This window comes from Musca domestica, unplaced genomic scaffold (genome assembly GCF_030504385.1).
Source record: "Musca domestica strain aabys unplaced genomic scaffold, Musca_domestica.polishedcontigs.V.1.1 33, whole genome shotgun sequence".
Lineage (NCBI taxonomy): Eukaryota > Metazoa > Arthropoda > Insecta > Diptera > Muscidae > Musca > Musca domestica.
Window position 1 is genome coordinate 10693542 of NW_026712312.1, and position 26999 is coordinate 10720540.

At 36.2% G+C, this 26999-nt stretch overlaps 1 protein-coding gene across 1 annotated transcript; it reads left to right on the forward strand.

The window, feature by feature from the left end:
* The first annotated feature begins 1790 nt into the window (after positions 1-1790).
* LOC101888232 (uncharacterized) lies at positions 1791-17282 on the forward strand. Its single transcript, XM_005176021.4, has 2 exons — positions 1791-2964; positions 16234-17282. The coding sequence occupies exons 1-2, from the start codon at positions 2412-2414 to the stop codon at positions 16641-16643; spliced, it is 963 nt and encodes a 320-aa protein (XP_005176078.1). The 5' UTR covers positions 1791-2411; the 3' UTR covers positions 16644-17282.
* Positions 17283-26999: the final 9717 nt, after the last annotated feature.

Here is a 26999-nt window from a genome sequence, read left to right on the forward strand (position 1 = left end):
TGTATGTATATTTGAAAAAATTGTAACCATATGATTACATGACTTTACCTTCTTATTTCTACCATTATTTATCAATTTTTGTTAATAAATGTAATAGGTTTATTCTAAAAAAACAATATACGTTACATTTGTTTGTTTGTTTCCAAAACATCGGATTAATAATCAGCTGATGTTACTGGATAATTCTTATTGGGGAAATTTCACCAATAATAATGTTAACGCTCTCAATAACTCAAATGTCAAAATATCTCTCTTATTTCTCTCTCAATTACTGAACTTTTGGGTTCACGAACAGCTTCCAGTAAAAATATGTGCAAATTATTGAGTAAGCGAACACTCCTAATAATAAAATATGGAGAAGAAAGCTAAATCATGATAAAATAATACAGGTAGGCGCATCAACACAGCTGTTGGTACAATGAGCTGTCAAACCAATTTTGGAATTGAAATTTTTGAATGAAAAATATCGAAATTTTGTAAAAATTATTGAAAAATGCATGTCATAACAACCTCCGATTGGCGTCGTTCAAGAAATGCTTTTAAATTCCATTTATTTTTTGAGGTATTTTTAACAAAATTTTGACAAATCAATGTTTGCGAATTTGGATACCTCTATATATATTCTTCTACCATGAGCTAAATTAATGGCCAATTTACACGAGAGTAATCGTTCAGGTCTAACAAAACAGTTTGTAGGCATTTTCGGTGAGGAGACTCGTTTTTGGTTGGACTTAAATTTCATCCAGCTTCAACCCCGCATAAGCAGAACAAAACTAATACATACACACTACTGAAAACAAAATAAATAAAAAATTCCCGTAAAAATCAAGGAAAATATACAATTCTTTGTCACAGGCCGTAATACTTTTCAGGAACTTCAAATATGAAAATTCAAACAATTTCGGTGAATATTGACCTAAAATCATCAAAATACCGAATATGCAACGACTTTAAGACCGAGACTATAGGGAGGTACTAATATATAAGGCCTCTACAAAGACCTGGGGCTGGATTCTTGTTCTATGAAAATATGAAATGAAAAATATTTTCTTTATAAAATTTTTCATTTGACATTTCTTTCCTTTATAAAAGTTTTCATTTCACATTTTCATAGAACAAGAATTGAGGCCCTGGACTTGCATAGACAATTTTCTGCCGCAGGACGTAGTACGATTTCGGTGAAAATTTACCTAAAATCGTCAAAATACTGAATATAGGGAGGTACCGATATATGGGACCTGTATAATGCAACTCTGTGCTCTTGTCAAATAGACTCTTAAATATGCAACAGTTGGCTTTGTTTATTTTTAGTTTATTTTAACAAAATATAAGAATATTGGGAAGAACCCGCGAAACAAGATTGCATTTAAAATAGTAGGACAATACAGTTTTATAACAAAATTGTACAATTTGTTACACTTTTCGTCGAAAATTTGTATTTATTTTGCAAACAAATTTGAAATTATTTCCATTTTTTGTATTTTTTATTCAAAACAATACATACACATAATGTGTATATGTTTTGACAGAATAAGGGCACAATTCGAAAAAAATTATTTTAGGGGGTAGCTTTTTTCTACCTCCTGTAATTATGCCATGCTCAAAAGGAACTCTTTGTGTGGATTTTCGTCTCGTCAACATCAAGTATTTTTTTATCTACATATTTTATGAAGGAACACACCCATTGTTTTTTGCTCTCGTTCATTGGTACCAAATGGTGCTCTCTTTGTACTGCTTCGTACTATTTCACTCACACACACACACACTCGTTTTGCGTCGTTGATGTTTTGTGTTGTCACTATTAATTTTCCCTTCGGAGTGTTCGGTCGTGGCTTTGCGCGTCGCGCATCATTTCAAGAAAAAAAAATATTTTATTTCACAAAACAAATGAATCTTTTAATGTTTTGCAATAGAATAATCTTTACATGCAAGAGTTAGAAAAGGAGAAAAATCGTGAGAAAGGAATTCAAACATTTCCCTAATTTGCATTAATAAAAAGAAAAATAAATAACTATACGAATTGTGAGAGTGAAAAAGAAAACGCAGAGAATAATAACAAAGAAGAAATTAAAAAAATAAACCTGACAAATTGCATGGATGGCACTGTACGCTTGAGGAGAAAATCGAAATTGTGTGACTTCATTCCATGTTGGAAATTAAACAAGAAATATGAAAAAATAAATGATTGTCTTAATCAACAATGCATTTGTGAAAAGAAAGAAACACCAACAGAGATGTGTCAGAAATGCAGCTCATAAATTATTTATAAAAAAAAAGAGAAGTGAAACAGAAATTGGGTTGATGCCATTGGGAACCATAGAAAGAAAAAAGCAATACGTTTTCAATATAAAAGTGAAATTTGTACCTCCGTTGCTTGATTTTGTTAATTATTAGAAGTAGAAAAAATAAAAATGACTGCCAGCAGTGTAGAATTGTTCGCGTGTCGGGTGCAGGCAATGGGTCTGCCGCACACAACTTCATCGGCGACAACAGCTTCTACAGCAAGTTTGCAAACTGCACCGAGGCGTCCGCCCTTGGAGAGAATTCGTGGGGTCAGTCGTAACCTTTTCGGTTCGCCACAGCCGGGGGAAGTCAACAGCTTGTTTCAGAAGGAGACTAAACGCTGCCAATCCTACGTCATGCAACGTTACAATATCGATATTGACGCCCTAAGATCACAGGATATACCCACAAATGTAAGCAGCGTTGTTGTTGATTCTGTCCCCAGCCAACGGCCAACGCACTCGCTGCCCACACTGATTGACAATGAAATGAAGGAGCATAAAAAGCGTTTGCAAGAGGAAGAGTGCAATTTGAAAAGAGCTAACTGTGAGAAGGTTAAATCAAACGTAAAATGCATTAATGAGACAGCGAACTCCATTTCTGGAGCTTGTAAAACCGTGCAAACGTCAATATCAAGCTCGGAACGTCCAAAGCCCTACGCCAGGCAACAGTTGCTAACAGGTAAGAATCGCAGGATATGAAAAGCGACCACATTAGTCCGATTCTAGTATTAAAAATGTCTTAAAAACTTGTTTCGCCTTCTCTTTGTAAACCAGCGCCTGATTTCCTTGAAATAAGGTTATACAACTACGTCATAGGACTTCGTTTCCTTATTTGTTGTCTGGTAATACAACCTCCTCCTTGGGCAAAAAACGTTAGCAACCCTTGTTTACAAATCTCATGTTACGCCATCTGTTCATGGACACAAATCTCGAATTACGTTTCCAATAAGATCGCATATGGCTCATTTTGTCATCAACCCCTAAATGTATTTCTCGACGGCGACGATGGGTGTGTTTCCACTACGAATGCTTGATATATTAGTCTGTAGCATTTATCTGCTGGAGTAAGCCAGCGTTCTTTTAAGAAAGGCATCCACACTACACATTTTAGCTCTGGTGTCTTTATTCATAGCTTTTGAAATAAAGACACCTATTAGTTTTCTGTTCGTATTGTCCGAATTATTTTAACCACTGGTTATGATTACTTCATATCATAGCCAGTGGTTAAAATAATTCGAACAACCTTTTTTAAATGAATGAATGTCGTTGAAGTGAACAATAGTTTTATTACATAACATTGGGAAAACGTCTATTGTAATAGTCAGATACAATAATCAGCTGAGTTAAAATTAGTTTTCCAATTACAAGATGACTTTTTCATGTGTAAAACGGCAACCGACACCGCCACCGCAAAAGCTCTTTTTTTTCGCCTTACCCGTCTGTCAGTGTGCCCGCTTTTTATGACGCTGTCGATGCGCTTATCTATATATGATTTGATGGAGACAAATAGTATTTGGCCAACAAAAAATAAAAACAACAGAAAATGAGACAAAAGTAACAATTTGTGAATTGCATTGCCTTGCAAGCAGAGAATGAAGATATATGTTTGAACAATCGTAAATAGGTGTTATGTAACAATTGGTGGCTATGAAATCAAATTAACATCTTAATAGTTTGGACTCGGCAGTTGGACCGGTTCCAAAGGCAGTAGTGCGTTCCAAAGGATGTGGGTGAACTGTACCCAGATTTCTTTGGTCGTATGTTTGCTTGTAGTCATCCTTGATGTCGAAAAAAGGCGCCAAAAATCAAACACACGCATTTCACTTGTGTTTGGGTTCTTAAGTTGTTTTGTGTAGATATGTTAGTACCCGTGTGTGCGTGTGTGTATGTCACAATTTTTCTTCAGAATAACATGAGCCAAAAACAAAATCGTCAACAAATAAAATCGAATCGAAGAACAACGCGAGCCAAAAACAAAACAAGTCCAATCATCGTGCGATATTTTTGTTTGTTCTTACTATTTGCCGATTTTGGCTTTCTCGTGTTTGTACTTATCTGTATTTTTGGGGTTTTGTGACGAAAGTGTGGCGTAAGGAAATACAAAATGTAAAATAGTGTTTCGCGCCTAAAAATCATGACAACAATCTAACAGCCCTCCGAATATTTTGTTCAAACGTTATCATTTGTTATTCTGTTTGCGAGTATCGTTTGGGGATGGACTCTTACGACTCGTATCGATCATCGTTCGGTGTTTTTTGTTTTGATTAGTATCTTTTTAATGTATTGTTTTTTTTTTTTTTTTTTGGGTTTATATTTAGTTTAGTGTCGGTTTTTAGTTTTTTTTTTATTAAATGAAAGAGGCAAATAGAAAACCTAACCACTTTGACACGATTTTATAACTGTTTTTGTTTTGATCAAAATAACATTTGACAAGGAAATATGTATATGGAATATACAATATAAAAAAATAAAATAAAATAGAAGTCAAGTTAGACCGGGCCGAACTTTCGATACCCTCCACCATTTGAAAGTAGAAATTTAAAAAAAAAAAATATGTGTAAATGTATCGGCTTAACTTTTTTGAGGAACGAACCTTAGATATATTGAGAACCACTAATGTCAGTACATATATCCCAAAAGGATCATTTTTAAAAGATATTATCACATATATTTATAATCATGCCCTCTTTATACTGTCTTTTGGAACAATGAATAGAGAAAATCTTGAGTATATACACTAAAATTGAATTCATTCAAAGTTAAATAGTTTTTTCTGATATTTTTTAGCCTTAAAAGTGAGGAAGTGAAGGAATATGGTAGTAATACTGACTTTCGAGTCAAGGGATCGGGTGAATTTGCGACATCTGCATTCATAGGTACAATGTTCCCTTTTATGTTTTAAAATACAAGTTGTAGGTATGTATTGACAAAAATAAATCCTTTATTTCTAAACATGAAAGTTTCCCGCCATTTTCAAACGTCGCCAATCGGTCTTTTCTTTTGGCAGAGAATCAAAAAAGTTTTGTTTCGTTTGTTTTTTGGACGCAAGAATGCGCACATTCGTTGTCTGTTGCCAACTACAACAAAAACACAAATAGATAAACAAGATCGCCAGCCCGATTCTGCCGACTAATCATCGGCACATTCATCTCTAATTGAAACACAGCAAATAATGCATTCCGCTATGGTCATGTTTGTGGTACAGTTGTTTTTGTCAAATATGTTTCTTTTTTTTTACTGTCTTCTGGTGTATACAGCTTTTGCGACAGATTTGAAAGTTCATTTTCCCGCCGACTACCTATACAAAAATAGATAGGTAGGAACAGTGAATCAATGCGAACGTCAAGTGGCCTTATGCCATCAAGCCCTGTTTATGAACGTATTATTTGTCCCATCTCATTTATTTTATTAGAAATGACGCCCAGCTTGTCGGTTCAAGCACTACATACAGCATTATGTTGTTGTTGTAGCAGTTTTACACGTTCTGTTGTTTTTTCCGACTAATCTGGTTCTTCCTCAATGTCCAGGTTTAGGAATTCTGCTACCTTTATGGGCTGTAGCCATAGATCCTCTGGACGGAGTTGGGTAGGTTTGGCAGGACAATTAAACAAGTGCAGCGTGTTGTGCGGGCCTGTATCGCACGCTGGGCAGGCGTTCCGCACATCCTCATCAATTCGTGCCCAATACAAATTGAGACGGCTGCACCATCCTGAACGTAGTTGGGCCAAAACTACCCTGGTTTGCCTAGGCAGCCGACGTTCTTCAGCTGCAATGGATGGGGGGTGGACTCCGAGTATGGCATTCATACTGTAATTATTAACTACCTCAGTGACTGCATCGGTATGAATGCTATTCAGACCCGCTTGATAGGCTTCATGATCTAGAGGCTCTCTCTTATATCGCTGGACCTCTCTCTCTAGATCGTGCAGGTCCTTCCTGACACGCCTAGGTGGAGGAGTTCTATCCACCATATGGTGGTTAGGGTGACTCCCGCGATAACACCCAAGCAGGTACTGCAACGAAAGCATATGATTATGCTGACGTAAGGGAAGAACCTTCGTCTCCTCATGTAAGTGGTCCACAGGTGTCATGAGGAGGCACCCTGTTGCAGTTCTCAGGGCGGCATTCTGGCAGGTCTGAATACATTTCCACTGCGTTGCACTTGTATTCGCCGACCACACTGGAGCCGCCATAGCTAACCACAGACCGACCTATCGCTTTATAAGAGGTTAACAAGGTTTCCTTATCCGCACCCCAAGTGCTGCCGGCTAGCGCCTTGAGGACCTTGTTCCTACTTTTCATTTTATCGCAAATAGCTGTGGCTTGCGCGGAAGACTTGAACATGCTATCGAATGTGACCCCAAGGATTTTGGGGTAGTTGGTGGTCGGAATTATATGCCCCTCGACCTGCACATTCAGCTGTGTTCTCATCTCCGCAGTCTATGTGGTAAATAGTGTGGCCGTCGATTTAGTGGCGGATATTTTCATATTCCTCGCGTGGAAGAAGGCGGCAAGCTCCGCGAGATAGTTATTCACCCTGACACATATGTCATCAACTACAGGACCCGACGCCATGATCGTACAATCATCCGCATAAGTTACGATCTCGATGCCGTCTGGAGGGCGCGGAATTCCGGAAAGGTAGAGGTTAAACAGTTCCGGAGATATCACCCCACCTTGGGGAACTCCCTGTTTCACTCTACGAGGCTTGGACTTCTTATTCCGGAATTCCACGTACGACTGGCGTCCACACATATAGTTGACTATCCAACGTTTCAAACTTGGCCGGAGGGTAGTGTTCTCAACGTCCTCGAACAGCGTGGCATGGTTGACCGTATCAAAGGCCTTTGATAGGTCAAGAGCCACCACTACTGTTCTGTGGCACGGCCTGTTCTGGTTGAGTCCTCGACTGATATGTGTGGATATGGCGTGCAATGCTGTAGTAGTGCTATGTAGTGGACGGAAACCGTGTTGATGGTTAGCAACTGAATAGCTTCCTCTAATACTGGGGAGGAGTAAGGCCTCGAGAGTCTTTGCTACTGGCGACAAAAGCGAAATTGGCCTGTATGATTCGCCTTTGCTGGCATCCTTGCCAGGCTTCAGTAGCGGGACCACCCTGCCCATTTTCCAGGCTTCGGGAACTATGTGGGTGGCTAACGACAAGTTAAGGACTTTGGTTAAATACTCAACTCCCGGCGTATCCAGTTGCTTCAACATTACCATTGATATTCCGTCCGGGCCCAACGCTTTAGATGACTTAGCGTTTCGGATGACATTCGCAACATCACCCATCGTAAACTGTGGAGGTACATCCTCGGCGGGAAGAGCTCTTATACGACGTAGTACTCTTCGCCTCGCCCTATCACTCTCGGGGTGCTCGACAAATTGGCGGTTAAAACAGCCAGCGCACCTCTTCGGATCAGTCACAGTTACGTCGTTAAATGTGACTGCTGTCCTATCATCCTTTTTTCCAGGGTTCGAGAGTGACTTTACCGTTACCCACAGTTTACTCAAATCGGTTCCAATGTTGCAACACTTCAGATGGTCTAGCCACTTTTTCCGCTTATGCTCCTGTACCAACCGGTTGACTTCCACTGTCAGTTCACTGACTCTGGGATCAGTAGGGTTGGTACGTCGGAGCTCATCACGCTCATTCGCTAATCCCGCTGCCTCTGCTGGGAAATTTGGTCTTACTTCGGGTATTCGACCAGCAGGTATATAGCGAGCGGCTGCAGCTTTGATGATGTCCCGGAAAATCCTTTCAGCTACCCGAACATCAGAAGGATTGGGCAGTTCTCTGAAGCGAAGGTTGGTGAACTCTCTGAACTCGGGCCAGTGGGCTTTCCCATGGTTAAGGAAAGTGCGGCGTTCAGAGGTTATGAAATCGGGCGATCTGCTGATGGAGACGATTATCGGGAGATGGTCTGAGCCAAGAGAAATGACGGGTTGCCAAGTCACGTCATTTATCAGACCGGGTGACACGATGGTTAAATCTGGCGAACTGTGACACTCTCCTCTTATTCGGGTGGGGGCATCCTCGTTTACCGTGCAAAATGTGGAGCAGTCAATCTGCTCTGCCAACGCTGATCCCCTCTGGTCATTACCTAGGACGGAATGCCACAACTCATGGTGGGCATTGAAGTCCCCTAGTACCAGGCGGTTATTGCCTTCCAAAAGTGGGCTTATATTAGGCAAGTAACGCGGTTCACAGCTATTAACCGGCGGGATATACACATTAAGCACCTCTACCTCGGCAGTACCACACTTGACTGCTACCCCCATACACTCCATGTACGGGTCACTAGAGACTAGCTCAAGCGAGATAGGTCTGTATTGAACAGAATGGTGTATCAGGAACGCTAATCCCCCACCTCCACTTCTGGTGCGATCTTTCCTCAATACGTTGTAACCATTGCAACGTTGTAAGCTACAATTTTCATTGAGCTTGGTTTCCTGCACCGCTGCGATCTTAATATTCCTCCGATTCATAAAATCTACTATCTCATCAATTTTACCTCGGAGTCCGTTGCAATTGAACTGCAAGAACGATGCATTTCCGGAATTGGAACAGCAACATGTGGCGTTAAGTGCTGCGGTAGTGGTTGCTGTTCTGGAGACTGCGGGGGAGTTCCATACTCCGACGACGACTCGGAAGTTGACGACGAGGTCGTGGACTCACTGGGGACTGTGTTGGTGCAGCACGAAGCAACATAGTCCCTATCGCTATAGTCTCGCAACCGGGTTAAACCGGAACAATTTCTAAAATGCACCCATCCTCTGCATCCATTACATCGCACCGAGACTGATCTATGGTGGATGGTGTTTTGGCAAACCGTACAGAACCATGGTCCGGGGTTTTCCTCAAGCCCGGCACGGACCAAAAGAATCCGGAGCAAGCATTCCGGGATGTGCTGCTCCCAAAACAGAAAAATAAACAAACACGAACATGTATACACTGGGTTGGCAGCCGCTGGCCGAAACTGGAGTGTTGTTGTTTCGGGTCAATCCGGTGTCATAGAACCCGCTGCCGTGGGATTGACATACAGCATTATAGGTGTGTCTGGTTACTTTCCCTGCAGGAATTGTCCAGCAACATCTTTCTGAGAGAGTAAGGTAGTTTTATTCTCTTTTGCAAGGAAATTGCGAAAAGTAAACAGACTGTATTCCTGCAGAAGCTTGCAACTAATCAACTGATTTGTCAAAACAAACCAATGTGTTCCCCATTAAAAGAATTAAACGAAAGGAACTACCACCAATTTCACAAGTTTTATAAATAAAGAGGAAATTGACAATAAAATAAAAATATGAGCAATAAAAGGAAGATAGATTTGATGTGTTCCGCGGAATCCTTTAAACTTGTTGCTAGTGGCATTTGTCTAAAAATGTTGGAAATAGTCTTTTCTTATTATATATTAATATTTATGTTTTTCACATTTTGTAAAGTTGTTCTCCAAAAACAATTAGTCTTGCTAATTCCAAAACAATATTTTCAAATTAAAATCACAAAAAGAAATAACTAAACAATAGTAAACATCTGATTGAATGTCGATGAATGAGAAGAAGAAGAGTTGCAAGAGATTGTAAGAAGAAATTTGTCCAGCAAGAATTTGCAAACTCTCACTGAAAGAACTGTCAAAATTTCTCTCTCCAACCGCTCTCTTTTGCAGAACTTTCGGGTTAACAGACGACTTCCAGTAACAATTTGTAACAATTGTTACAAATTTTAGGGTAACCAGACACACCTTATGACTAGTGGGGTAAATGTCCCAGTAGTGGGAACTATCAAGTTTTGCTCATCTTCAAAAACCCATTGTTGCTTTGTACCTATAAAGTACCGAAACTGATAAAGATATTCCACCAAGAAGTGCTATTTTGGTATTTGAAGAAAGTGTATTTTTTTCCAATAAGTGCTTTGTAATGGGATTCTCTTACTCACTTTTTCTAGGCTACCGATATATATCTGTAAAATTAAAGTTGACAGCACTGTTGCTATCCATAGTCAGTGACTTTTTTATTTTGGTCGCTAATTTGCCGAAAAATGTCTTTATGACCAAAACAATGAGCATTTTTATTTTAACGATTTTTGTCGGTTACTCAAAAAATGAATGCACTACTGCAGATGTTTATTTCCTAATAAAGAGAAAGGCATGAAATTAATAATGAAATAACCACCACGAGCACATAACCAAATCGCACAGAGGTTGTCCTAGTGAATTAATTAATTTAAAAATTTCAATGCATTGTTAAAATGAATGATAGCTACTTAAATATTGACACCAGTTTTTAGAAACCCCATTAGAGCTATTCGCCTCCATATTCTCTTTAAAAGCGTTAACTTTAATAAATTTGTTGTCACTTTGTCTGTCATTTTTACTATTAAAAAATTATTATAAAAGTGATGGTCGGCATTTTTAGGAGTTTCCCTTGTTCAATCATTCGCCCTATTTGAGTGAAAACGTTCCTTTATAGTATGACGATTTTTGTCATTGTTGCTGTACATGTTAATTAATGTAACCGATATCAATTTTATAGGTTCAGGTTGAGATTTCAGTTTTTAAATTTCCCAATTATGAGAAACACCCCAAAATCACTTTCAATTACGAGTATTAAATAATAAAATTTTAAGTTATTTATTTCTCATTTGTTCAAATTTCCTGTTGAAAATTTGTTAATTTGAACATGGCTACGAGTCTTGAATGGTTTTGTGTAAAATATTTATTTTTTTCTAGCAGTCGATGAGGAAGGGGCTGTCGGCTATTTTATGAATACACTGAAATAAATACTATCGTACATACATATAATTTATTATATTTAGAAATTATATCCGTCATTGCGAATATTACAGCTTTTTAATTTTTTTGTTTTTTTGATTGAATTCTGAATATGCATACCCTTATACACGATAGGAAGGAGAATTCATTTCTTTTAGAGTTTCCAGATATTGATGGACAATTTCTCTGAAATTCTATGTACCATTTACAGGGATAATGTTTGGTAAAAATAAAAGGATGAGTAAAATCTGAAGCATATTCGTCTGTTTTTTGTACTCTCCTCCACATAATGGCATATAAAGTTTCTCAATTCATTTGTGATTCATAGAAATAATCAGTTAACATTCAACAAATTATACATATTTTTAAATTTGCACCAAAATCTAAGACACGATATAAATGTTGCGTTTTCGCCTGTGTTTTAGCAATACGCAATGTTATGTCTTATATTTCATAAATGTAACCACATTTTTGAATAAAATTGTTTGAAATGTGCGACAATATCAAATATATAAATTAATTATATTGAAATGAATTTTTCTAAACAAAATATCAATTATAACGATCAAATTCTGATTAAAAATTGAAGTGAAAACAGAGTTGCTTTAAAAACTTAATTTTTGGAACTGAACAAATGATAATAATATATAGGCAAAGAAACACTTGCAATACTTTTTTTATTTATAATTTAAAAGATTCCAGTAGACATTTTGATACTATTTAAGATGTGGCTGCGTCTAAGACAGTCATAGTTTCGAATAATTTAGGATATATGACCGAACTTTCCGCATAAATAAAATGTGTATATTTTTTTCCACTAGATAAAACCATTTGTAATTTGTAAACTATAGTATAACAGACGCATTTAATGCTGGCTCATAAGCCTTAAAAATACCGAATATCGAGCGAACCTTTATGGGGAGCTATACCCACCCAAACCTAGACCTATATAAATATATAGGTTTTAACATGAACATTTTCAAATATAGCACTATGGCATTTTTACGTCGCTTAGTTTACATTGTCGTCTTTGGAAAATACGTTCCACAATTTTCTTTCGCAATGACGTCAGAGTGTGTGATACAGATTTTTTATCGTTGAGCTGATGGTTGCCCTCTATGAATATGCAGTTCTTTAATAATGGATGATATTCTGTTTGGGTTCGTCGCTGTTGCTTTTCTATGCGGGGAACTGTACATGTGCATCGAACACAACTAGATTTCTTTATTCACTCACAATGCAGCCGCACCCACACTCTATTTGGTTCGGAGCATTTGTTTGGATTCTCTTCTATGTGGCGAACGTGTTTGTTCTCTGCAAACGAAATCGTTTTATACTCACTGAACATATAGCATTTTGGTACTGCCCATTAACGAATGGTTGGTTTTACATTGCATTGCGTTAAGAAGGACTTTGTTGTGGATCACATTCGATTCTTTTAATAATTCAATTCAATCAGCTGACCTATTTAGGTTAGGTATGAATTGGATATTCGGGAACAAGTTGCCCACAATACGCAAAATATCGAATATTTTTATGATTTATTAACATTTATTATTTGAAAACATCGCAATGATTTGCTTTACGTTTACATTATCCAAGTATGTCGTAAAATATTAAATATATGCAACTCTAATAGTTTGTTATCGAAGTCGAGGGACTTTACCAACCCTGAGTGACTTCACTATCCTAATGATCAACCATGGTGGCCTCTGCCGGGAGGGGGGTAATCATTAAAACGTTTTAGTTTATACTTTTATTTGTCTATGTCCCAGTTCGATATTGACCGCCATGTAATGACATCGTCCTCATTCCTAACGCGTTGTCAATATATTAGAACCGATTTGAGTGTTTTAACGTTTTGATTATGTTCTATTACCATTGTCTGGATATTCGTGGAAAAACTAACGAATCTGAAGTAAGGGGTTTGAATACATCTACTCCAAAACCACATTTCTAGTGTTGGGTGGAAAAAACTAATGGTTTTTATGTAACCCATCGCCCATCAATGTTTTCATTCGTCACAAGAATTAGTGCCTGTTTGTGTATTTCGATGCGAAATTGAATGTGAAAGAAAACTATTTCCCAAAAGAGCTTTTCAAGATTTTAATTTTTATGGGATAAAAGAAAATTATTCCAAGGATGGATCCGTTGTTTAAAGAGGAGTTGGTATTACACTTTCTATCGTTTTCTAGCCAAAACAAGAGGAGCGAAGCATGTATGGCGACACTGTTTACTACTTCTGGTGATTGTTTTTCTTTCTTTCTTATACCCAGTAATATTCAGTTTTTGCTCTTGATTTTATTTGTGTCGAAGTCGATGTGCCCCGACACCCCGTCCACGTCCCCGCTCAATTCTGTGCATGGCATGGTTGTTTCTGATTTTGTCTCCACACTTTTGTTTATCTCCATGCCTTTTGATAAACTCTTACTCTCTTGTTTGCCAGCAGCTATTTCTGTGAATATTATTTCGCGTTCGTATTGTATCGTACAAACCGATCCGACTCATATGCATACATTAATTTATCAATACATATGCATATGTTTCGTATGTTTATAATTTGTTTGTGAGTTTCGTTGTCTTCTCGATCCACACTGTCTCTCGGAGAGGGAACCTCTCCTTGAGGTCGAAATTTCAAAGCTATAAATATTATGTGTAGGTATATGTGTGGAATTTAAATAATAGTATGTATATTGTTGTTTACGAATTTGTTGGATTTGTTTTCATATCGTTTGTTTACGTTTCGCGTTAATATCCCAGCAAATGACGAGGGGGGGGGGATGGCATAACTTTCCATGACTACTAGGTCGATTTTTTTGAGTTATGGGCAAAAAGATGAAACTTTCGTAGATCTTCAAGGGAACATTTGTCAGTACAGAATAAATGTTACTGCAAAGTGAGTTTCTAATCGTATAAGGTCGTTGCCAAATTACGTTATTGCAATTAGATTTCAAAACGAAAAAATGCATGAAATTGAAATTGAAAAATTTCGGGGGGAAGAAAACCTAATAATGTTGTGAGTTGTCTTCTTTTCATTAACGTTCGCGGGTGAAAGTGTACCAGAAAATAAACTATTTGCAGTGAAGCGAAACATTTTATACGGTATATCATGACCTGTTCATGGACTTTGGTGAAAATACTCATTACAAGTCGGGTAACGAACCGATATAAAGTCGCGACCATATGATATCAGTGATTTTGTTATTTGTTAAGGAATAACCCATCATGTTTATCCTATTGGTAATACAGACCACCAAAGAAAACAAAAAAGCAAAGCAAGAAGTAGTCATGGTAAGGACCAGCGATGTCTTCTATTGATCTTAAACTAACAATTCTGAAATTTCTTTTCACATAATGTAAGTGCGTTAATTGACAATGAGGATTTGCATGTTATGTTAGAAGAAGGAATGGTCTGAACAAATTAGAAATTTCCTGCTGCGTTGCGGCGAAATACCTTTTCGCTCTAATAATAAATTAAAAATAAACAAACATTGGCGGTCGACCATAAATTTAGGTCGAAAAGTATTTACAACATGGTAATATGTAAAACCATAGGGTTATGCGATATGTTTTTTGTGTTAAATGTCGTGATCGTATTATATATCTCCTTCTGTGAAAGAGTTTTTTTTTGTTTTTGTTTGTTTGGCTGCCTTGTAAATTTAAGGTCAATTTTGTTCTTCTACAAAAATTTCTCTCCTCTTTTGGATCTTTTTAAGTTTTCTAGGTCCCTTAGAAACCCGCAAATTCTTGTGACAAATTTGACTCCTGTGTTGGAAAAATCCTTCTATGTAAGAATGTCTAGCATTTTCAACTGTCTGCCTCCTTATTAAATCGGCATTTGTATAGATCCCTTGTAAATTGGTTAATACGACCGTACGGAACATGTTAACAAAGTGGGTGATCAAGTATTTTTATATGATCAAATTGGTTCATATGCCACATTCATGATTTAGGGCGGAATTAGGTAATGTCCATTGAGATACGTGTATTTAACTTTTGTAATGACTTGAAATTGTTAAGTTAAGTAAGTTAAGTACAGGCCAAAATATCGGTCTCCAATTTCAATTTTATTATGAATTTATGTTTTCTGAACAAAACTTCTTTGCTATTGTAAATCTTTAGACAGATTTAAGGCCTGAATTTGATGCTTTCTCGAAATGCAGTATTTTGTTGATAGTTTTGCAGAATGGAGATTTATTCGTTTTATTAATTTGCATTACAGTCCTTCATGTTTGGTGAAAGTGTAACATATTTCTTCATCGAACTTTTTATACGACCGTACGGAATATGTTAAAAAAGTGGGTGATCAAGTATTTTTATATGATCAAATTGGTTCATATGCATATTCATGATTTAGGGCGGAATTAGGTAATGTCCATTGATATACGTGTATTTAACTTTTGTAATGACTTGAAATTGTAGTAGCAGACACTTTTTTAAATACAGGCCAAAATATCGGTCTCCAATTTCAATTTTATTATGAATTTATGTTTTCTGAACAAAACTTCTTTGCTATTGTAAATCTTTAGACAGATTTAAGGCCTGAATTTGATGCTTTCTCGAAATGCAGTATTTTGTTGATAGTTTTGCAGAATGGAGATTTATTCGTTTTATTAATTTGCATTACAGTCCTTCATGTTTGGTGAAACTGTAACATATTTCTTCATCGAACTTTAATCCCAAAACAAATTTGTGCAAGTTTTGAGTATTTTTTAAGACGAATTTGGACACTTTTTAACGGACTCCACAGCAATTACAAAGTCGATTTCAATATTGGACTGTTATCTTATCATTTTGCAAATACGTATATTAAAGCTATAAAATTATTTTGTTGTTGAATATATATATATATATATATATATATATATATATATATATATAATTTTGTATTTTGGCCATTATCATTGAAAATGTGCTATTGCATTTTGTTCAAGGTCAATGAAGATACGTTACGCTGTTCGTTGACCTTTGTTGTGTTTTCCATGAGGTATTTGGTCGATACTGCGAGTGCAGTGTACATTATCCGTTGCTCTCTTCTTGCAAAGAAACAAGCGCGAGAGACTTGTTTACTCTACTTATCTATAAGTATGTTCATGGGTGCATGCCCTAGATTGTATTGTCTTTTCTTTAATCACACTATTTCATTGTTTCTTGTGTATTTCTTTTCTTATTTTCAGAAAGCTTCAACTTACGCAAAAACAAATCCTACTCGCCATCGATAATGTCCCTATCAGCATCACAACAGTCAACTGCAGTGACATCACCATTGTTAACATCCTCACTGATGTCGCCTTTCTCGGATGACACCACTAAGTCATTTAATCTATTAGAAAATACTCATTTTAAATCGGAAGTATTACATATGCCACAAGCCGCGCAAGACAATTCACTAGAGGGCAAACCGAACGAAACAACCTCGCGAGCAAAGGGCAGTACTGAAGAGAACATATCTACTGAACAAAACAAGCCAAATGCCAGCTCTCATTTCAAAAGCCAGAGACAGCGAGCCACTGACACTACGTTGTCGTTGAAGTTAGTGGTAACCACGACCTCCTCTACGCCACAAGACCACAAGCACCAGGCGTAAAGTTGATTTGAGTTAATGCTAAAAATAAACTTTTACAAAAAGTATGTTTATTTGAAAAATAAGGAAAATTTTCGAATTTTCACATTTGAATTGGACTTTCAAATGATCTCATTTATATACGGAAAGAAAAACAAAATAAATAAGTTTAATAAATATAAATATTATAATGAATTTAATATCTAAATATATCAAATCAGACTTAAGCAGAACAAACACAAACAGAAACAACACTAACGAAGCATCTACACCACAGAAACGTAAAACTATTTGATTTCAAGATACAATTATCGAAACGAAAAATTATAAAAGTTACATAAACATATTCTTAGAACTATTTTAAATTATTTATTTTAACCTACTCCTTCCCCATTGAAAACGAAAGTTCAAACCGAAAGCGAAGCATGTTTCATTTTATTATCTCAGAACAATGAATACTTTAGTGTTGATTTTTTAAATATCCCATTATTTGGTTGTCTCTCATGTCCTTTTCTTTCCACTTTCTATTATTTATGATAATTTGTTTTTAACTATTTTTAATTTGATTTTAATAAACCACAACACAAGAACGAAAACTGTGCAAATTTAACTTTACCATGCAAAACCGCCTCAGAAGAAGGAAATAAAAGTAACTGTAAAAATTTTGTTTTGTATTTTCTTTAAGAATTTTTCAATCCTAGTTAAATATAATATTTAAAACTAAACTGTGAAAAATATTTTATTTAAATTATTGCATAACAAAAAATCTAAAAAACTCAAAATCCTACTTAAACAAAAATAAATGATTTAAAAAAAAAACCTATTTGCAATTTTTTATTTAATTTTTCAGAGAGATTCTGCATCATTTCAACTATGGAATTTCACATTATCGACTGATTTTTGGCACCAAGCTAGGGACGACTAAAGGCGGCGGAACATGAATGACAACAATTTGTTGCTCTTTGTATTCCCCACCACGAAAAGTAGGGAATGTTAAATTTCTGTTTTTTTCATAAAAATTTTTTTACCCTCTAGGAATGTGAATGTGCGCCTTAATATATTGCATATAATGGGGTTTCCTTTTTGTTGGCCTAAGGTTTCATTGTACCATGCATGGCCTATATATTGTCGGCCAGTAAGTCCATCAGACAACCAAGTCGCAATGGTGGAAAAACTATTATGTTTATTGTCAAATTGTTGTCCAAATTTGTCTTCTAGGCCTACCTTATATAGACTTATATAGACATTTATGTTTACAGTTTTTGAAGAAAATATCCTTTTTCGTTTTAGGATAAAAGGAAACTTAATCATATCTGGTACTCGGTATTTTGAAATATTCGTGAGGTTAGATTAATTATTCGCGATTTTCTCTTTAATACTGTAAGAGAAGTGTAGAATACATAATGTTATTCAGTCTTAATCAGCTTACCCCACATGACAATGTTTGTATCATTGTACAAACATTCTTTAGTACAAATAGAAATAAATGTGGATTACATTTCAGAACTTTGATCTTCCAAATGAACTTTTTGCTGTCACGGACAGTTATGTTTAAAAATTAGTTCTTTGCAAGAAGGAATTCCAATGTACTCTTTAGAAATCATGCTCCTTAATTGACTAAGACGAGAACACATAGAACAAGTTTGTTACTGGCTTGGGCATCGGCTGGCTGCATTGTAAATTATGGGCTGAAATTGAACTAAGTCACTGCTTTGTTCTTTTACGAAGAAGCCAGCCCATGACTTAAGTCAGTAAAAAAGGCTTCGGTGTATTCGCACCTTAAGGAACAAATATATGCAAGACAGATATCAAGGAATTGTTTATTTGGCCCAAACTTCCACTGTGTGAAATCCGATAGACTTCTCATACCATTGAATAAGGCCAAAGTTCACAATAAGCTCCAATCTCCATACATATCGCTGACGTGATGCTTATGTTTCACATACGTCATTTTTGACACTTTGCAATATTGTGATATATCTAAGGATTTTTGGTATATATTTTCTAATGGAATTTTACGGCAATAGTAGTGTCACATTCAATGTGTCCCTTTGTGATTACATTTCATTTTTATATGCAAAACGTATACACTCATGGTAGAACTATGAAAGTAAAGTCATGAAATCCCACTATTGTTTTTTTTTTTTTCAAAATTATGCATTTGACAATATTTGGACAATGTTGGTTCATAAATCGATTGTTTACACACAGATCAAAGATGGAAATCAGTTTTAAATTTGACATTGCAAATTAAAGAATTAGAATAGTCATGTATAGAAGTTTTGGCCCTATTTTATACCAAGAAATGTAATTAAATCACAAAACGTCATATCGAATTAGACGCTAGTGTTACTATAGAGCCAAATCAGCTGGGGTTTGCTGCATCCTTTAAGAATATACCAATTATTATTATAGAATATACCAGAATTATACCATGCCTAGTATTATATATAGTATATTTTAAGAACTATTCTTCTGCATTTTAAATTTAATAATCCAAATTAAAATAAAAAGTATTTAATTTTTTCTTTGTTTACATTTTTGTATATATAACTCTGACACTTGTGTTACGTGAAAAAAAAAAACAAAATTGTATGTTGTTGTTGTTACGTCAACAACCGTTACTTTGGTAAACAGTTTTTTGTTATAGGAGTCATTTTTAAAATAACTTCTGGGGAGAATATAATAGACAAAAATTAAGGGAACTGAGGATTGGATTGGTGGTGGTGATTGGAAACCTAGATTTCCCTGCCTTACCCCCCGGTAAGTATTATCATCTTCCTTAACTAATAAACAAACGTTGTGTTTATAAAAACAACAACAATGGGATTACGCCTGACTATAATAAGACAATTTGTGAAATTAGAATAATTTACTGTCTGCTTAAAAACCCTGTAACGTTTTTGTTATAACAGAGACGTATCTGAATATTTCCACTTATGGTTCCTAACCATTCCATTCACACCTAAAAATTCGATTATCAGTCAGTTTCTCAATACCGACAATTGGCGTATGGAACACTTGAGCATGACACCGACGATATGTAAGTATGCATGTGAAGCCATACATACAGCCACGTAGTTATGAGTTCCACGCGAACTCATGCATGTTCGGCCCAATACTCTTCCTGTATTCCACTCCGAATGGCAAATTGGTCAATAATGACACTGGCGTTGATTGTTTCCAAAGTAATTGTTTGTATTGCCATGCAAATTTTTTAGCAATCAAATAAATTAGCACCGCCATTCTCTAGCCGGGCGAAGCAGAGTGAAACGCGCACAAAAACGCTGCGATCGAAAAAAAAAGATTTGCATTTTAAAAGTTCGAGGTAAAGGACGTCTAACTACGTGCAAACTGCAACACAATTGTTAACGAAATTATCAAAGTAAGGCCAATAATGGGAATAGCCTGTCGACTTCACTCCATCCTTAACTCTGACGATCCAATCAGAACGCCGCCGATGGAGCTTGTCCACATACGATCCCTGAGCACAGCAATGGGAAACGATTCAGTGATGGATGTGAAGAAATGTGGTTAACCACAAATTTGAACAAACGTCGTCCGCTATCGGACACAAAGGGGGGAGGAGGTATGCAGATGCCCTACTATGCCACATCCTCCCTAAGAGTACAATGCACTTGATGTCCGCAGTTACGAAACCGTAAAATGAGCACCGGCACCATTGCTAGCATCTAGACAATAACTTTGCTTCAATTGTGAATGAGAGCGGCCATTCGTCCGAGCCCGTGTATAGCACCAACATGCCTAATGATGTATGGATGGATGTGTGTCTGCCAGTGCACAAAGCAAAAATAATATCGTAGCATGTACGAGGAAATGTAATTTGATCTGCATATCTTTCCCAGTGGATGGATGGATGGATGAATATTCCGATTACTCTTATGACGTGACCTCACGTACACATTCTCATGGCTTTAGATCAGTAATCTTGTCTTCAATGTTATTTTATTAAAGTGGTATATTTTCACACTGGGAGGGTGACAGACGGACACAAGCAATTCCAGAAGAAATTGTATCCTGTATATTATTGGCAATGTTCGATTCCAGCAAGCATTCAATAACGGCGTTTTTGTTATCCCCCTTTTCTCGATCAACTTTTGGTAGAACAAATTCTTTTTCAGCATCATTCTATATTAGTTGTAAATTACTACCCAAACTTATTATTAGTCGGCTCCAGAACGACAAGAATTTAAAACTTTTTACTACCATAACCGATTTTCCCTCTATATCGATATCGAAAAAAAGGAGAACTAGTAGTCTCTTCCAGGTTCGGGAAGAGAGCATATCTGGCAGTTTTTAAAGACAGCCAATCACAACGCTTATGTCATCAAAATACCGAACAAAGGGAGGTTCGTTATAAGTGGGCTATACCAAGGCGTGGACCTGCATATATAATTCTTTGTCATAGGTATTAGTATCCATTACGAATTTCAAATACGGCATTTGAAACAATTCCGTTGAATAACGTCGCTAAAATCATGAAAATACCATGCTATATGAAAACATTGACCAGCATGGCTCATTTACGAACTTAACCTGCGTACTGGCAAAATTCCATTGTGTACAAAATTTAAGCCTTTTATCTCAATAGCGTTATTACAGCAGACCGACGGACATCGCTAAATCGACTTAACATTTTACGTTGATCAAGAATATATATACTTGGCTAGTACTGATATAAGTATATAAGAGTTACAAACGGAATGACAAGTTAATATGCCTCCCATAGTATGGTGGAGGGTAAAAAACCCGAAGTAAGTTCTTTGTAAAAAAGGATGAAAATTTCCATTTTCATATGTTCATGTTACCTACCTCAGCTATGAAAGAAATAACTGTTTTACAGCTCCGCGGAACGCCAAATATGAGAGCAAATGTATTTTTTTGTCCGTCCGTCCGTCTGTCTGTCCACCTGTTGTAATCACGCTTTTGTCTGCAGGCGGGTCAAGTTCGAAGATGGAATATATCGGTCCACGATATCGTATATCCGCCATATAACGGTACCCGACGATATTCGGTATTTTGATGATTTTGGTCACATTTTTCAATTACATGGAAATTCTACACAAGGAGTTCTCTGTGAGTACTCTACCTCTTGAAAGAGAATTTCTTATATAGGTTCACGATAGCGTATAGCCCCCATACAATGTTGCCTCCGTTATTCGGTATTTTGATGAATTTAGCCACATTTTTCAATGGAATATCTTGAAAATCCACACAAGGAGTTCCTTCTGAGAACTTAGCCTTCTGAAAGAAAATTGTCTATATAGGTTCACGATATCATATATCCCCCATATAACTGTACCTCCCGACATTCGGTATTTTGATTATTTTAGTCACATTTTTTAATGTAATTGTCTGAAATTCTATACAAGGAGTTCTTTGTGAGTACTTTTCCCCCTGAAAGAGAATTTTCATATAGGTCTACGATTTAGTATAGCAACCATATAACACTACTCGGAATTTCCAGGATTTTCGCGACATTATTCACCGGAATTGCGTCAAATGTCGTATTTAAAGTTCGCAATTGGTACTTCAACCTATGACGTACAATTGTCTATGCAGGTCCACTTCTTAGTATAGCCCCCATACAACGGTACCTTTCTTTATTCGGTATTTTGATGATATTAGCGACATTATTCTCCGGAACTGCGCCAATTTTCGTATTTGAAGTTCGGATTCGTTACTACAGCCTATCACAAAAAATTATTTATCCAGCACCACGTCTTCGTTTTCATTTGAGAGGTATTTTTCGACGTTTTTTTTTAAATTTTCAAGTTCCTTCCGAATGGTGGAATGTCACTTTTGTGCAATGTGCAGAATTTTAGAAATGCTTACAACAACACATTTCTATGTTGTTGTTGTAGTTTTTCACCTTCTAATTCGTGTATTTGCGTGCTCGATTTATTTGTAAAAAATGTCTATGATAATTTGTACTATAAGTTGTCTGCTTACCCAAGAGTTCAGTTCAATGAGAATAAATTGAAAGGAATTTACAAAATGTTTGTTATTGGAAAATGTTGTTCAGGAAAGTTTTGTAAGTTGCAACTCGTGGCTTTCTGAAAACATTTTCATGTGATATTGCAATTTCTGAAACAGTCTTCTGCTTTTGTTTTAAAAATGCAGTAGGCTTTGCATCACTGTGTTATTAATCTAATTTTCGCAAAGGCGTTCTTTACATTTTGCAATCGAACAATAACAAAAAAAAAAAACTGAAATTGTATTTGTATTGCTATTGTATTATAACAATCTATTTGTATATTCACCAAGCTGAATTTACTCAACTCCAGTTGTCTCCGCATTGGCTTTTTCGCTACATAGTTTTTTTTTTTTGGCAATTTTTTGGATTCTCTTTTGGATGTGTCTGCATACACACAGTGTTAACCCACTCGATTTTTAAAATCAAGTGGGTTAATCTTCAATGGTATATAAAACTTCCAGTGAATTTTTAACCAGCAACTATTAACATTTATCGCTCATTTAGCTCTTTGACTATTCGGTAAAAAAAGACAACATCCAGTTAAGTTTGGTAACAATTATTACAAAATATCGTGAGTTCGTTTGAGTTGCCTCTAATTACCATGGTAGAATAATACAGGTAACAGCAAGTGTTGTTGTACGACAACCACATACAAACGTAATACAAGTGTCAGAGTTGTATGTCCAAAAATGCAAATAAAACAATTAATTTCCAATAAATTATTTTATTTTGAAAAATGTTAATTTTTATACCCTACACCACGAGATATACCCACAGTTCCTTTTGATGAGCTGCCCAGAATCACATTCTGAGTCGATTTGTGTATGGCCGTCCGTCTGTTTGTCCATGTATTTTTGTAAACAAAGCAAAGATGAAATTTTGCACACCCTAGGACGAACCCTGTTGAAATTGGAGATAATCGGTCAAAATGTAGATATAGCTCCCATATCTTCGTCCGATTATGAAGCTCTGAAGCTCTTAGAGGACACTCTAACTTCCGAATGAAATAAAGTAGAGGAACAAAACATCAGTCCAATGCATATTAGGTCTGTAGAACTTTTGGTATTGAAAATGGGATATATAAGCAAAGACATAGAAGTATAAAGATAGAACAAGACGAAGAAAAAATATGCCAATCCTGTGAAAACATCTCTTTTGTTATGATATCATGACAACATTGTTACCAATGTTAACTGATTTTACCGCTAAGGGAATATGCAATTAATTAGGAATGTCTATTGAATATAATTTTGAAACCAAATTTTTGATTATCTAAACTTTTATTTGTCATTGTTCTATGGAGGGTATATTAATTTTGTCATTCCGTTTGTAACTCCTCGAAATACTCATGTCAGACCTAACAAAGTATGTATATTCTTGATCAGCGTAAAATTCTAAGACGATTTAGCCATGTCCGTCTGTCTGTCTGTGTGTCTGTCTGTCTGTTGTAATCACGCTATTGTAAATGGGCCATGTAGGTCCAAGTTATCATATAGCCCCCATATAACCGTACCTCCCGATATTCAGTATTTTGATGATTTTAGCGACATTATTCGCCGGAATTGTTTCAAATTTGGCATTTGAAGTTCGTAATGAATACTACAGCCCAAGACAGAAAATTATCTGTGCAGGTCCACGTCTTCGTGTAGCCCCCATATAACGGTACCCCCCGGTAATCGGTATTTTGATGATTTTAGCGACATTGTCAAAGACCTAAAATGGTAAAGACTAGACAAAATGCATTTTGAGCAAATGGTTTGTGTCTACAATACATAGAGTACCAGCTCATGGCAGAGACATGTTAATATAAAAACCACAATTACAGAAACGGATAACAAATAAAAAGTTGAAAAATCCAAAATTTTGGTTTCAAAATTCTATTCCATAGACCTTTCCGAAAATTTGCATGTTGTCTTAGCGGTTTAAATCAGTTAACATTGGTGACTATGTTGTTATGATATCATAACAACAGAGGTATTTTCACAGGGTTACCATATTTGGACTCTGTCTTGTCCTATCTTTACACTTCTATGTCTTTGACATTGTTTACCGGAATCGTTTCAAATTTGGTATTTAAAGTTCGTAATGGATTCGTAACCCTAAGTCAAAAAAGTGAGCCATGTAGGTTCACGTCCTCATATAGCCCCCATATAACGGTAGCCCCCGATATTCGGTATTTTGATGATTTTAGCGACATTATTTACCGGGATTGTTTCAAATACGGCATGTGAAGTTCGTAATGGATACTTCAGCCCATGCGAGAAAATTGTCTGTGCAGGTCCACGTCTTCTTATAGCCCCCATATAGCAGTACCCCCTATATTCGGTATTTTGATGATTTTAGCTACATTATAAACAGATTTTTCTTCAAGTTTCGCATTTAAATATTGTAATAACTTATGACAAAAGTTGCCTATGCAGGTCCACGTCGTTGTATAGGCATTCGGTATTTTTAAGATTTTAACAGAATTTTTAACGGATTTTATTATTTTTTTTTTTTTTTTGGAAATTGCCAAATTGGTGCCAAATTGTGGACTTGTTTATATTAACATGCCTCTGTTATGAGCTGTTATTCAAGTATAGCCACAAACCATATGCATTTTGTCTAGTCTTTTCCATTTTAGGTCTTTGATATAAGTTTACGATTTGTTATTGCCAGCATTTGTAATAATAATTTTAGTCGTATTTATATCCTACAAAACTATGTGTTTTGATTGGGCCAACAATTATGTAACACCTCGAAATAATGGCTTTGATAATGGTTTATATGGATCATCCTATCTCGCCGTGCTGAGTCGATCTAGCTATGTATGTCTGGCCGTCTGTCCAAGTTAATTTGTAATCACTCTACATGTCGCAATTATAACCCGATCTTTACGAAATTTAGAATGGAGGTGGGGCTTGGGCCAGAATAGAAGCCTATTGCTTTTGGAGATGATCGCATAATATTTAGGGGTTGAAATTCCCCAAAAAATTTCCTGATTTTGCAGTTGCTCTACAGGTCGCAATTATAGACCAATCGACGCGGAAGTTAGCATGGGGCTAGAGTTTAGGGCTGGACAGATGTCTTCCAATTTTGATGGTCATCGGGTAATATTTAGTGGGTGAAATAAAAGTCAAATGTTAAATAAATGTCAAATTTTCCATTAGACCGCGAAAATTTTTAATCGCGACGAAATCACAAAAAGACGAAAAGGTCAATTCTGACCGTTATATAGCGAAATATATACAATGTGTATATACAAAGGAAGGGGATATTAGCTAGCATGCTAATGTATCTAAAAAATGGCTGGTCCGATTTTGACAAATTTTGTCAATTTAGAATGCGCTGGCATAAAAGAATGTAATCAAAAAATCGCATTAAAAGATGCTGATTTCTGTCTTTTATTATACCCTCCACCATACTATGGAGGGTATATTAACTTTGTCATTCCGTTTGTAACTCCTCGAAATACTCATGGCAGACCCAACAAAGTATATATATACTTGATCAGCGTAAAATTCTAAGTCGATTTAGCGATGTCCGTCTGTCTGTTGTAATCACGCTATCTTTCGAACGAATTGAAATAGATGCCTAAAATTTTGCACACATGTTTATTTTTTCAGTAGGCAGGTTAAGTTCGTAAATGGTTTGATGATTTTAGCGTCATTATTTCAAATTACGTATTTAGAGTTCGTTATGGGAACTACAGTCTGTGACAGAAAATTGTCTATGCTAGTCCAGGTCTTCGTATTGGCCTCATATGTCAGTACCTCCCTATATTCGGTATTTTGACGTTTTTAGGTACAATACCCACCGAAATTGTTTGAGATGTGGTATTTGAAGTTCGTAATGGATTCTACAGCCTGTGAAAGAAAATTGTCTATGCAGGTCCAGGTCTTCGCACGGCTCCGATATAACGGTACCTCCCTATATACGATGTTTTGATGATTTTAGCTGCATTATTTATTTCAAGTTTCGAATTTGAATATGGTAATGGCTTATGACAAACGATGCCTATGTAGGCCCACGTCTTATAGACCCCAATATAGTGACGATATTTGGTATTTTTAAAATTTTAACAGAATATTTTAAGGATTTTATTTTTTGAACAGTGCTCCATGACATAATTTCAAAAGCGAAATATTCCAAAATCGATTTGGACATAAGGGTGCTTCTAATATATTGCGGTGTTGTTGGGTATCACATGGTCGGTCCCGCACGACTATAGCCTTTGCTTACTTGTTTTACCCGAGGACCATCATCGTAATCCACTGATACCTGACTTCCATACATCGTAATTCCCGATTGTCTACAAACCGTCAAGAAACGGATTCGTAATACTAGCATTCCCGCCCATTGTAAACATCGAATTTCCGATCATCAATTGCATATGGAGTCAA